At 41.0% G+C, this 14,295-nt stretch overlaps 1 protein-coding gene across 1 annotated transcript; it reads left to right on the top strand.

The window, feature by feature from the left end:
* The first annotated feature begins 11,151 nt into the window (after positions 1-11,151).
* Positions 11,152-11,796, top strand: LOC122061136 (histone H4). Its single transcript, XM_042624335.1, has one exon. It carries the CDS (start codon positions 11,266-11,268, stop codon positions 11,575-11,577), a length of 312 nt encoding a protein of 103 aa, XP_042480269.1. The 5' UTR covers positions 11,152-11,265; the 3' UTR covers positions 11,578-11,796.
* Positions 11,797-14,295: the final 2,499 nt, after the last annotated feature.

Raw genomic sequence — 14,295 nt, 5'->3', positions numbered from 1 at the left:
GTACTACTTTCCACCCACAGACTGATGGTCAGTCAGAGCGAACCATACATATATTAAAAGACATGCTCAGGGCATGTGCAATGGAAATTTGTGGTAGTTGGGAAGAATATATACCCCTTATGGAGTTTGCCTATAACAATAGTTACCAAGTTACAATTGAGATGGCTCCATATAAGGCATTATATGGTTGGAAGTGTAGAATTCCTCTGTATTAGAATAAGGTAGGCGAACGCCGAATGTTAGGACCCAAAATGATATAGATGACACGTGATAAGGTCGATGTTATTCGAGAAAGGATTAAGGCAGCTCAGTCACATCAAAAGAGTTATGCAGACACCCGCAGGAAAGACATTGAGTNTACATTCACAGAGAGAGAGAGAGAGAGAGAGAGAGAGAGAGAGAGAGAAGGAAGGGGCATGGATTCATTGTTCTGAGATTTCATGACATGGTTGTTTCTTAATTAATATCTAGATCTGATTTTAGATGTTTTAATTTATTTTTACTTGTTTAATAATTTTTTCCCCTCTAAAGAGCAATTTTTTTCCCTACACCCTTCCATTTTGAAGTTGTGGCACTACGCCTATTGGAAGAGGATGCGGGTTCCTTGCCCTTACGAGAAGACATCCTAGTAAGAAAAAAGAAGAGATAGTGATAAGTAAAATTTTTGCATGATAAAGGAAGTAAACAGGAGGGTGAACAAACATATGTAAATGCACCTAAATACATAATGTGGATCATTATAAAAAGAGGAGTGGTTATGCCATAGAAAAATGAATAGGAGGAAATCCCCAAACATTGCATCCACTAGCATGTTGTAAAATAGAAAAATAACAAAGGAGTATAAAGCATGGCAAGTGAGAAGTGATGGAAAGTCTCATAAGAATTTCCTCAAATGGGGTAATTGGTGTCAAATAATGGAAAGCCCCAATTTCAATGTGCAAGTTCAATCAAAGAGAATGAAAATCCCATAAAAGTGTAGAACTCGAAGCTTACATGTCAATGATAGTAATGCCTATCATTACACAATCAAGAATATGCAAAGAAATTTTTATTATAACACTGAGGTGTAAGGAATGAGAGAGATTCAAAGTTGTTCACAAGTATGGAATGAAGTGAAGAGAATCATAGAAACCTCAGAAATTTTTTCAAGAAACCTAACACAAAAGAGATGGATTTTCATGGAAAAGAGATGGGATTGCAAGCATATACAAGCTTCCATGGTCTTTCCAACAATGTAAGTGCAAATCAAGGATAAGAAATGCCATTTGAGTTGTTAGTTGGGGAGAAAAAGGGTAGAGATAGAAGAAAACCCCAAATTGGAGAAATTAGGGCACGATTTGGGATTTTCTCTCATAGATTAGTAAAGCCCAAAACTATGAATGAGTCATAAAGGAAGCATCATATTCTCATGGAATGATTATTCTATGGAAAGAAACATGAAAAAAATCAAGTTTTGGGAAGTATAAATGGATTCAACACCCAAAATATATGTTCTAAGAAGAGAAATGGAGAAGAGGCTTACTTGAGAGTGAAAGGCACTTGGATCTTCCAAAATCCGTGGAATCGTTGAGTGAAATCACGAGTGGATGTGCCAAGAAACCCTCCAAAATCGCCTGAGCTGAGCCAAGGTGGAAGATGGGAGGAATGAGGGTGAAAGAGGCTTAAAAGCCCCTCTATTTTTCTGCCTCGGGTTGGACAGACTGGCCCGACCCGAGCTGCCAGCCGGTGGTTGCCCGCTAGTTGGGAGAAAAAAAAGTAATAATAATATATATAATAATGAAAAAAAAATTGAGCGGGACCATCGTCCTACTTGTCAAAGCGGTAGCACAGTACTTTTGGGGCTAAGCTGTGGCTAAATGCAAGACATCATACACTACAATACCCCGTGTGTTGGCATATGATTATGTGCTTATGTAAATTCTAAGGTATTTAACCAATGTTTTGTGTATGATATGTTCCAGGTGCAAGGGCACAATGGTACGTACTAGATCCGGTAGCAATGCATGAGGTACCTCACGTGGTCCTTGTCCTATCGGTCGACCACCAAATCCTCGAAGGTCTCGTTCTGTGGGGCAAACCCCACTTCCACAACCTTAAGAAACCATTGACCAGGGTGTGGCACAAAGGGAAACCACCTTTGACCACACTTCCGGATCCTCCACCTGTCATCACCCCGAGTGATGTTACGACCATAGTTCAGCAGTCACAGTAAGCCTTCCAGTAACAAATGCTCCAGCAGCAGCAGGCATTTATGGTTGCTATACAACAACAGTTAGACCTTCCTCAATCCGGTCAACATCCTCGGATAATTACTCCACAAGACCCACCTGTAGGGTCTGGTGTGGGACCACAAGCTAGAGGTACACCTCCAATTCCGCCATTCAGCACTCCTCCATATATGGTGCCCCCTCCGTACCCTTACTATCTGGCATATGCACCCAATTACCTTTCGATGAATAATACGACAAGGGTAGTGGAATCTTTCAAGAGGAACTTGCCACCTGTATTCTCTAAGGTGGGGAGTGATCCTTTAGAGCCGGACCAGTGGATCCAAGAGCTGGAAAAGATATTTGAGATAATTGAGTGCACTGAGGCACATAAGCTTATTTGTGCAGGGCTACAACTCAAGAATGAAGCTAACTCTTGGTGGCAAGCCTCTAAGCCTATATTGTTGGCCACACATCCGAAACCCACATAAGAGCAGTTTAAGGAGTTGTTTTTAGCAAACAATTACCCTCGTAGCTTCAAAGACCGTAAAGAGACGGAATTCATGGCCTTGACTCAAGGAAATAAGACTATCCTTGAGTATCAGCAACAGTTTGAAAGCTTGTTCCATTTTGCCCTTAGGCATATGAGGTTAGCAGAGGAAAAGGCTATAAGGTTTCTGAAGGGATTAAAGGCATCTATTGGGTCAGTGCTCGAGGACTTAGATTTGATAGATTATGGCCAGATTGTGCAAAAAGCTAAGACCATGGAAGATAAGCAAAATGGAGAACAGTCCCTCACACCTGGATTGTGGAAGAGGACTAATCCATTTTCGGACATGGGCAACACATCCAAGGTATACCATGGGTCGTATAGTTCTGGGCCTACATATATACAACCCTATAGGCCATCTGGCTACCTTCCTCGACCAACTGGTGGATCAGGCTCTATATCTTTTCGCCTAAACACTAGTACGGTGCCTACAGTCACAAGGCCACCCCGTCCCTGCATCAGGTCAAGTGCAAAGGGGCCCTGCCCCAGTTTTGGCATCACAGATCTGTTGCTTTAATTGCCACTGTTATGGGCATTTTTCTAAAGACTGTCGAGTCAGACCAACCTTACCATCCAATCAGCCCTCTGTGTACAGACCTCCCCTAACTCGGGGGAATCAACCGCAAGGAAGAATGTATCCCTTATCAGCTGAGGAAGCTGAGGCCAGCACGAAAGTGGTAACAGGTATATTTTAATTTAAGATTTTCCTTATGCTAAATGTTGATGACCTGTTGTACTTATATGCATTGTTGCACTAGGTGTTCTACATATATCGGGTATACCAGCCTGTCTTGTTTGATTCAGGAGCTACACATTCGTTCATATCTAAGAGATTTACTGAGAACTTGGTATGTCGCCCAAAACACTAGATCATGAGATGATTGTTAGTATGCCTACAGGAAAAGTTACATAGTTGAAGGAGGTGTACGGGCCATGCCTAATTGAAATCAGTGGAAAGAAATTGGATGCACAACTCATCAAATTCAACATGCAGAATTTTGACGTTATAATGGGCATGGATTGGTTGTCGGCCCATCAAGCAAATGTGATGTGTGCCAAAAAATTAATTAGGGTGACAAATGATGAAGGGAAGGAATTGGTATACCAAGCTGATAAAATGAAACGAGCTAGAAAGGTCCTTATCTCCGCTCTTCAAGCAATAAAGTTGTTGGAAAGTAGATGTCAGGGTTACGTAGCATTGGTACTTGATGTTGATGCAAAGGTTACACCTCTAAAAGAGGTAGAGGTGGTTAAAGAATTTCCCGACGTCTTTCCAGATGATCTGATGCAGCTATCGCCTGATAGAGAGTTGGAATTTGCCGTAGACTTGATTCTTAGAGCAGCTCCACTATTTAAAGCTTCATACAAGATGGCACCAGCCGAATTGAGGGAGTTACAGATGCAGTTGCAAGAATTATTGGAGAAGGGGTTTATTCTCCCAAGTGTTTCACCTTGGGGTGCCCCAGTATTGTTTGTCAAGAAGAAGGATGGCAGCTTGCGTATGTGCATCGATTATCGGGAATTGAATAAGCTAACCATTAAGAACCGGTATCCATTACCACGCATTGATGATTTGTTTGACCAACTACAAGGTGCAAAGGTATTTTCAAATATAGACCTTAGGTCAGGCTATTATCAGCTCAAGATAAAGAGCGGTGACATACCCAAGACAGCTTTCAGGACTCGGTATGGTCACTATGAGTTCCTAGTGTTATCTTTTAGATTAACCAATGCACCGGAGGCATTCATGGATTTAATAAATCGAGTATTTCACGATGTCCTGGATAAATGGGTAATTATTTTTATTGATGACATCTTGATCTACTCTAAGACGGAAGAGGAGCATACTCAACACCTGAGGATGGTATTACAAAGGCTGAGAGAACAACAATTGTTTGTCAAATACAGTAAGTGTGAGTTTTGGCTTAAGCAAGTTAGATTCCTGGGACACGTAGTGTCGAAGGATGGAATCATGGTGGTTCTTGATAAGGTAAAAGCAGTAGTAGAATGGGAAAACCCCAAGAACGTTACAGAAATTAGAAGTTTCTTGGGTTTAGCTGGGTACTACTGGTGCTTCATTAAGAATTTCGCTCGGATCTCAGCACCAATGACCAAGTTAACCAAAAAGGGGGTAAAATTTGAATGGACAGAGGAATGTGAGAAGAGTTTTCAGGAATTGAAGAGAAGGTTAGTGTCAGCCCCTGTGTTGACCATCCCTGAAAGCACAGGTGGAATGACAGTCTACACTGATGCTTCTAAGGTCGACTTGGGTTGTGTTCTCATGCAACGCGGTAAGGTAATAGCATATGCATCTCGACAACTAAAGGAGTATGAGAAGAACTACCCCATTCATGACTTGGAACTAGCCGCAGTCATTTTTGCCCTAAAGATTTGGTTACATTATTTGTATGGGGAGAAGTGCGAGATATATAGTGATCACAAAAGCCTTAAGTACTTTTTCACCCAAAGATATTTGAATATGAGGCAGAGGAGACGACTCGAGCTCATGAAAGATTATGACTGTGACATTCAATATCATCCTGGCAAGGCTATTATAGTGGCAGATGCGTTGAGTTGGAAGGCACAGATTGTGTCACTCTCACACTTAGCAGTCTGCCCACAGCTCGTACAAGAGTCGAAGCTAATGGATGGAACCCTCTTATATGAAGGAGCAACCTTAGAGCTTGAACATCAACTAGAAAAGCATTATGGTTAACTGTATCCCTGGCTGGTCTACAGGTGCATCCGTCTATTAGGCAAGAGGTGATAATGAAACAACCTTTGGATCCTGAGTTGCAACAGATCAGAATTAAGATTCAAGAGCAAACAATGAACGACCCTGATTTTCCTTTAGCCAGTGATAGGGCATTATTATTTCGAGGTAGGTTGTGTGTGCCCGATGATTTGGAGATACAAAACAAGATAGTGCAGGAAGCACATAGCTCTGAGTACTCACTCCATCTAAGAAGTACAAAGATGTACAAGGACCTTAAACAAAACTACTGGTGACCAAGCATGAGAATCACAATAGCCCTATATGTGGCGACTTGTCTTACATGTCAAAAAGTAAAAGCTGAGAGGCATCAACCTTATGGTACTCTTCAGCCACTCTCAGTACCAGACTGGAAGTGGGATAGAATTATGATGGACTTTGTCACCGGACTACCATGCACACCTAAGGGGATGGATGCGATTTGGGTGATAGTTGATCAGTTTACTAAGACTGCTCATTTCATTCCCATCAAGACCAAATTCTCTATGTCCAAGTTAGCACAACTTTATATGGATAATATAGTGCACTTGCATGGAATGGCAGTGAGCATTGTGTCAGATAGGGACCCAAGGTTCACTTCCAGATTTTGGAAAAGTTTCCAGCATGCTTTGGGATCACAATTGAACTTGAATACTACTTTCCACCCACAGACTGATGGTCAGTCAGAGCGAACCATACATATATTAAAAGACATGCTTAGGGCATGTGCAATGGAAATGTGTGGTAGTTGGGAAGAATATATACTCCTTATGGAGTTTGCCTATAACAACAGTTACCAAGTTACAATTGGGATGGCTCCATATAAGGCATTATATGGTTGGAAGCGTAGAACTCCTCTGTATTGGAATAAGGTAGGCGAACGCCGAATGTTAGGACCCAAAATGATATAAATGACATGTGACAAGGTCGATGTTATTCGAGAAAGGATTAAGGCAGCTCAGTCACATCAAAAGAGTTATGCAAACACCCGCAGGAAAGACATTGAGTTTCAAGCAGAAGAAAAGGTGTTTCTCAAGATTTCTCCTACTAAAGGGTTGCATAGGTTCCATAGAAAGGGTAAGTTGAGCCCGAGATACATTGGTCCATTTGAGATTTTAACTCGGGTTGGCTCAGTAGCCTACATGCTTGCCCTTCCACCTTCGCTCAAAAATGTTCATAATGTATTCCATGTATCCATGCTGAAGTGGTACGTTCACGATCCATCGCATTTATTACCTGTGGAACCATAATATCTAGAAGCTGATATGACCTATAGAGAAAAGCCAGCTGAAATCTTGGACCGAAAAGTGAAAACCCTTTGCAACTGCTCCATTTCCTTCGTAAAGGTGCGATGGGCTAATCATTCACTTGAAGAAGTATCTTGGGAGAAAGAGGATGAAATCCAAGCTAAGTACCCTTATCTTTTTGAACAACCAGGTACGGCAATTTTGAGGATGAAATTTTCAAAAAAGGGGGGGGGTAAATGTGATACCCTACTTTTATAACCTAGTTTAATTACACGGTTGACCCGGTTTAACCATGCAGGACCTGAACCAGAGAGGGTTAAGGCAGGTTCCTTATGGACCATGATGGCAAGGGTGACTTTGAACATAGGTTGGCCAGACAAGTCCGAGTCAATGCCAGAGGAGATGGGTGTACCCAAGCCATGTACATGCACGTATCATAAGGCCATGTACGGGTAATGCTGGTATGTAACCGTATCCTAAAGTGTATACGTATAATATACCTTGTGCCGAGAGTGAGATACATATCGAGAGTCGAATTCCATTGAAATCTCAATTGTTGGCTAAGTTTCGACCAATAGGTGGGCAGTCACAGGCGGGCAAATCCACCCACCTAAGTGACCCACCCATGTGGTTACTATATATTCTCTAAGTATAAATAGTACTTATTGTGTCTCTCTTTTTCCCATTTAATGCATTAAAGAGTTGGTGAGAAGAGTAAAGAGGAGAGAGACAAAGAAAGGAAGAAAAGAGAACGAAGAAGAAGAAAGGGAAAGAAAGAGGAGGAAGAAATGATTTTAAGCGATGTCGAGGTTTGATCTTTTCATTCTAACACCGGAAAAGTGATCATCAACATAAGGCCTACGATTTGAGGTGAGCGAAGGCTATTCTTATTAAATTTTCACCAAACCCCAAGTGAACCCCTTGATTTGGGTTGAGTTCATTGAGATCTTGTTAATCCCACTTGAGAAGATGAATCTAAGGTTTAATAGATAGTTTATGTGTTGATTTTGAAGGTTTAAAGAAGTGTTTATAAGATTTGAGAAGCATTGGTGATTTCTTGAGTTAAGAGGTGATTATGAGGTTTTGGAAGAGTTTTTGAGCAAAGAAGGTAAGATGGCTTTTCAATCTTTAAATCTAACTTAGATCTAGGTTAGAATCATCTTATAAGACCTTAGATGTGTGGAAAATGTGATTGAAATAGCCCCATTTGGTTTCTCCAAGGTTGAGGAACATTTCAAGGAAGAAAGCAGATTTTTGCCCCCACAGGTGGGCGAAGACCGACGGGGGAAGCCGCCCACCTGAGGGGGCAGCCCCTCTGTCCCCATCGGTGGGTGGGGACCGACGGGCAAAGCTGCCCGCCTAAAGGGCCCACCGGTTCAACCGGTGGGCTATTTCGGCCCACCTGTGAAGATCGATTGCTGGCCCCCAGTCAGAATTTTAAGCCCGAATGGGCCCAAAACGGTCAGACAACCATATTTTATGATTTTAAACATGATTTAAACATCAAATCTTATTAGTTTTGACCCTAAGGTGGTGAAATGCTAACCCCATTCGCTTATGATAGGTTCCACTAGAATTTACATTTCTCACGCCGGATCTCACCCGTACCGAACATGAGCTTTTGTACCCAACAAGTAAGTGGGAAGAGGACATTTGACTTTATTTTAAGGCTTGTTTTGCATCATTCAATTGTATCTAGACTAGCCATGTCATCATGTAAATTATGTATAGATTAGTCATCATCATATGCCATTCGCACGCAATTGCTTGTGCATTATAAACAAATGATTACGATATGTGTGTTGTGTTTTACATTCTCAATGTTAAATGATTGATGTGCTTATGTGAAGAATGATTGGATTACTGTGCATGATGCATTATTAGACTAGACGCCGTAGTCGGCTTGAAAACGAGTGCATTGGTGGCCCGTGGTATGGAACGTGGTGGCACTATGCAATCGTACTTTGTCATATAGGAGCATGCGGTTTAGGATTTTCATTCTCTGTGCTACAATCTTTCCCAACAGGGATTGAGGTGTTGGGTTATCACTTGGGGGGAAGCAGTGGTCGCGGTTGTTGGGTCACTGTGGCGGTTAGACATACGCCCGGCTGGTCATTAGGACAGTCGGTAACCTCAGTGGTATATTCAAGAGGGCCAATCGTACTGCTTTTAAACTGCTGAAGTCAGCACCTTTACTTTTCTGTCATTTACTTTTATGTTGAGAGCCGATAGTCGGCATGCTTTATTTTTCTGAGTACTCACGGTGGGCCTTCTCCGACAACCCTATGGGCGTATCGTAGCATGGAGTTCGCGGCTCGTACCCGGGGCATACGCGCACTGTGGCGTATAATAGGATGGAGTTTTGTCAGTTTTTGTTAAAAAAAAGAAAAAAGTAACATTAGGATAGTAAATGCATAATAATCACACTATTTTCTAAAGGCTTATTGACTTATTCAAGATAAAGTTTTTTTTATTTTTTTTACAGGGGATAAAATTCGGTTATAATTCGGATAAAATTTGGTTTGGTCGAATTATTAGTGAATTTAAAAAAAAATTATAAAATTCAAGAATTTTCAGATTTTTTTTATTTGATTCAGATTTGGACCAAATTATTCGTAAAATTCGATAAAATTATATTCGACCGAATTATTCATATTTAATTTGGAGAATTTAATAACTAGGGATAAAAGTAGGTTCAAAGCATGGATGCGACTTACTAGAAATTTGGACTAAGGTGCAGGGTGTAGTTAAATTTATGTACTAACAATTTTTTTGGTGTGACCTTGGAACACTTTTGCTCTCCGTATGGATGTACATGATCTCTTGTATAAACCTAAGTTTTTTGTAAAGGATGTAAACGACCACCTCATTAGTACAGTTAGAGAGGTGGCTATCACTGCTTTAACCCATAGATATGGTATTAACAACAGTACTATCCAGCTGTAGTTTGTAGTTCTTTACCTCGAATAAAAAAAAATAAAAAATTGTGGCCTGATGGTTCAATTGTAGCTAGTCTTAGTCCATATACGAATCAAAGGGATTGGAGCTGCTATTTGATACACTAGCACTCAAGGTTCTAAATTGGGATTGGTAAAGACTGATGCTATTTCGATCATTGTTTTAAGTATCGAAAATATTGGATTGGTATTGGTTGAGACTGATCTTTGATTCTTGATTGATCTGGATCGATGTTTCAAGGGTAAAATGGTAAAAATAGTATTTTTTAGAAAAAGTAGGGGTAAAATAAACCGATACCCACATATCCGATAAAGGTGTCAATCAGTTTGATTTTTGGTTCGTTCTCAAATGATGGTAAGGTGGACCATAACCGAACTGAGAACCAATTCGATTCCATATTTATATACAAGCCGATTCAATTCGGCTCAGTTTAGTTTTCGTTTCAATTCGGTTTTGATATGCAATTTTAATTCGGTTTTGTACTTCATTTTTAATTTGATTATGAAAACGATTCAATTTTTGAATCCATGACAAGGATGGATCAAAGGCCATAATAGACTCAAGTTATATGTCTTATGACCATTGATAAACTCCAAAATTATCTTAGCATGTAAATATGTGATGATAAATTGTAAAAAACACTATTGAATTTTTAAAATTGAATATTGAAAAAAATCTCACTTGGGTCTTAATGATACTACCGTACTAGGTTTTTTTTTCCATTTTTTTGGTTTGGTTTCGGTCCGAACCGATGATTCTTACATCTGAAATCAAAATCGAACTGAAGAGCATACCCATATACTCAAACCGAATTTGACAGTTTGGTTTGATTAATTCGGCTCAATATTAGTTTCGATATTCGGTTTCGGTTTCCAATTGACACCCTTAATATCCAATCCAATCCGGATGATACCGATACCAATACTGATACGTCCCCTAAATCCTTGATTTCGATACTTATCTGGATCTGTTTGAATCAGATCATCTTGGATAGATTTACCCCTGATTTTTATAAAAATCAGTTTTTTATTATGATTTTTATCCTTGGATAGTGTCCATGTATCGAGTTTGAAAAGGTCAAGACCGATATTATCAGGCCGATCTGGTCCGCTTCGGTTTTAAAACCATGATAGTTACACGTGGCAAGATTTTAATGCCGCATACTCTTTGTATAGTTTTTGTGTTCTCACAGTAAAAAGGAAAAAGTTTCTGTGTTTCTCTGTTTACAAAATTAAAAAAGTTGTGTGTTTCTTTATTTCTTAGTTCCACCCGAAGTTCTCCTCATTTTCTCGATCCGACATCTCTTATTTCAACCAATTAAATTGAAGAATTTCTCATCCAGCGGCCAAAACTTCAAAAGGAAAGAAACACAAGGATCGCTTACTAATCCAACGGTAGCCTCACCATTTAAGCACCTATATAAATCGAAAACCAAACCATACCGATCATCGAAGCCCATAAAGTCAGAAATTTTCGGGTTGCAGAAGGAGAGGAGAAGAGAGGCAGAGGTAAAGGTAGTTTCTCGAGGTTTTCCATCCGAAGCAAGAGAAAATGTCAGGAAGAGGCAAGGGAGGTAAGGGATTGGGGAAGGGAGGAGCTAAGAGGCATCGTAAGGTGTTGAGAGATAACATTCAGGGTATCACCAAGCCTGCTATTCGTCGTCTCGCGAGGCGTGGAGGTGTCAAGCGTATCAGTGGCTTGATCTATGAAGAAACCCGTGGAGTCCTCAAGATCTTCCTCGAGAACGTTATCCGTGATGCGGTTACCTACACAGAGCACGCTCGGAGGAAGACCGTGACAGCCATGGATGTTGTTTATGCTCTCAAGAGGCAAGGCAGGACTCTGTATGGTTTTGGGGGTTAGGTTTATTATTGAAATTAGGGTTTCTTCTAGTTTGTGTAAATTGTTCTTGTAGTTTAGATATCGATGTAGGAATTGGGGCTATGGGTTCATCTGGATGTCTTTCTCTGCTTCTGTTTGATTTTCCTTTATGGGTTAGTTGCAGAATGAAATGTGAATCTCTCAGATTTCTTGTGATAATGATATAGCAAATTAATTCGAAGTTTTTTTTTTTTCCCTTTACATATTTGCTCCGATTTTTGTTCTTTTCGCATGGATGCCCTAATTTGCAAAATTATGAGCAGTTGAGAACTAGGGGTGGATGGGGCTAAAATGTTAATGGGGTGTATTACGCACGCGGTCTTCTGTGGGGTGCGAGTTGTTTCTAATTTGTAACGGTAGGAACTAGGCGAGTTGTTTCTAACTTGTGTGTAACGGTAGGAACTAGGAAGGTTTAATTAGAATCTAACAGTCTGGGTGTTTTGGTTAGACCGGTTATGGGCTGCTATTTGGACACAGAAATATCGGTTAGGGATTATTGTCACATTACTGGTTGTGCTCTCTACGCCGGCGTCGCTTAGACAAATGAAAAGATTCCTGCCCGTGGTTGGATGCCTGTGCACGCTACTCCTAAGGGTAGCGTTGGCGTTGTGGGTACATGACCTATAACTTTCTCTCTCCCCACATTTTATTTTGCTTCCTATTGTAGCCTCAAGTCTCCATAGTCATGGATTCAGTTCTTGGTATCGATCTTTATTGATACTGGATCGGATTAGTATCAAAGAGCATCGGCAGCTATAGGTATCATTATTGGTTATTTGCTCTTTGCTTTTTAGAAAAAATATATTTATACTGTTTTACCCTGAAACAATACAGAGATGATACCGATACTTAGAAACTATGCTCTAATCTACCGTTTGGATTGGTAAAATGTGTTCAGCACTAGGAAGTGGGGTGCACAACGAAGTGGCATGGTATCTATACTTTTAGACATGGTGGATGGTGAAATAACAGGCCAAACCCATGTGGTAGTGGAGGGTAATTCGAGTATTGAACTGGGTATAAGTGTAATCTTCCATTGTTAATTATTAAACACAAGCTAATTTTTTTTTGGGTAAGAAACACAATCTAAGAAAAACAGTGATACGCATAAACTGACCACCCAACGATGATATATTTTAGAAAAAAAAAAACCCAACAATGATATAAGAATAATAGTGATACGCACAAACTGACCACCCAGTGATGATATGTACACGTGGCATTCAGCTACACCTATCTACAGGAGATTCGAAACCCCACGTAAAACCAAGGACCTCGGATGTCACAAACTGACCATCCAACGATGATATGAACATGTAGCATCCAGCCACACATCTATCCACAGGTGACATTCGAAACACCACGTAAAACCAAGGAACTCGGATGTTGAGAGAAGGAAACCCAAGTCTCTCTCCAGCAATAGTCATAGTAGGACTCTATCTGCCTAAAAGAGGATAATCCCTATAAAAAAGGAATATTCTTAGTGGAGAGAGGAAACGTGCAAGATAGAATCCTCCAATATTGCCCCAAGCCTTTCAAGGGTAGGATATCTCCTAGTAGGATTTTACAGGGTATGATCCTATAAGAGGAATTTCATAAGGTAGCATAAGGTAAGTTCACTCACTTGCCATTATTATTTGAAATACTGTTGCATGAGTCTCTACCTTGGGCGTTGAAGGACTAATCCCAGAGCCACCTCCAGGCCTCTGCTTCTATGCTCTTGCAAGATCAACTTCATAGGGTACGATCCTATAGTAGGACTCTACAGGGTTCGATCTTATAAGAGGAAACTTAGAAGGTAGCACAAGGTAAGTTCACTCACTTGCCATTACGGTCTGAAATACTATTGCATGAGTCTTTAACTTGGGCGTCAAAGGACTAATCCCAGAGCCACCTCCGGGCCTCTGCCTTCTGTGCTTTTGCAAGACCGACTTCAACCTTTGGTGGATTCTCAGCAGTAACAAATTGGCGCCGTCCATGGGAACGTTAGAGTAATGGTGAAGAGAACCTATCGTAGGAAGACAACAATGGCACGAAATATGAATGCTGGGGAACCTTTGACACCCTGGCCGCCACCGATCGTCAAAGGTGAAGAACGACGGAATGATGATCTAGAAGGTCCCCTAAGCAATTGGCATTCTACTGAAGAACAAGTGCACATGGACACCAACCCACCGCTCTTCCTGACCGAGTGACAAGAGCACATTACTAGAGCTTAGTTTGACACGCTCTAAGAGAAATATGACCGATTAGCTGATACAATACGAGAGGTCTCGAAGGTCGTGACCTAGATGAGTAACGGGATGATAAGAAATCTTAGCATCCAACCAGAGCAGACTCGAGACAAAGACCGAAGCAGCTTGGGATTGGTGAGGTCCGAGAAAACCCTCGAAGTCGAGCAGCAAAGGAGAAACTAGCGCCTAGAGAGAGAGCGCAGCACGCTGTCGAAGCGAGGCAAGAGGAGCCATGTCGGGGGGACGAGGATCATGGTGTTGAAACAGATGATCCTCGATCTAAAGGACGAAATTTGAAAGGTAGCTGATAATCAAGCAGGAACATAAGAGCTCGATCTCACTAATGACACAGCCTTAGCTGATGAAGTCATGAGAGATCCGCTCCCAATAGGGTTTTGCATTCCTAAGTATGACACTTACGACAGAACAAGATACCCTATTGACCATATGGAAGGGTTCAAGGTCG

Source organism: Macadamia integrifolia, chromosome 14 (assembly GCF_013358625.1).
Source record: "Macadamia integrifolia cultivar HAES 741 chromosome 14, SCU_Mint_v3, whole genome shotgun sequence".
Classification (NCBI taxonomy): domain Eukaryota; kingdom Viridiplantae; phylum Streptophyta; class Magnoliopsida; order Proteales; family Proteaceae; genus Macadamia; species Macadamia integrifolia.
This window is presented reverse-complemented; position numbering and strand designations above follow the sequence as displayed.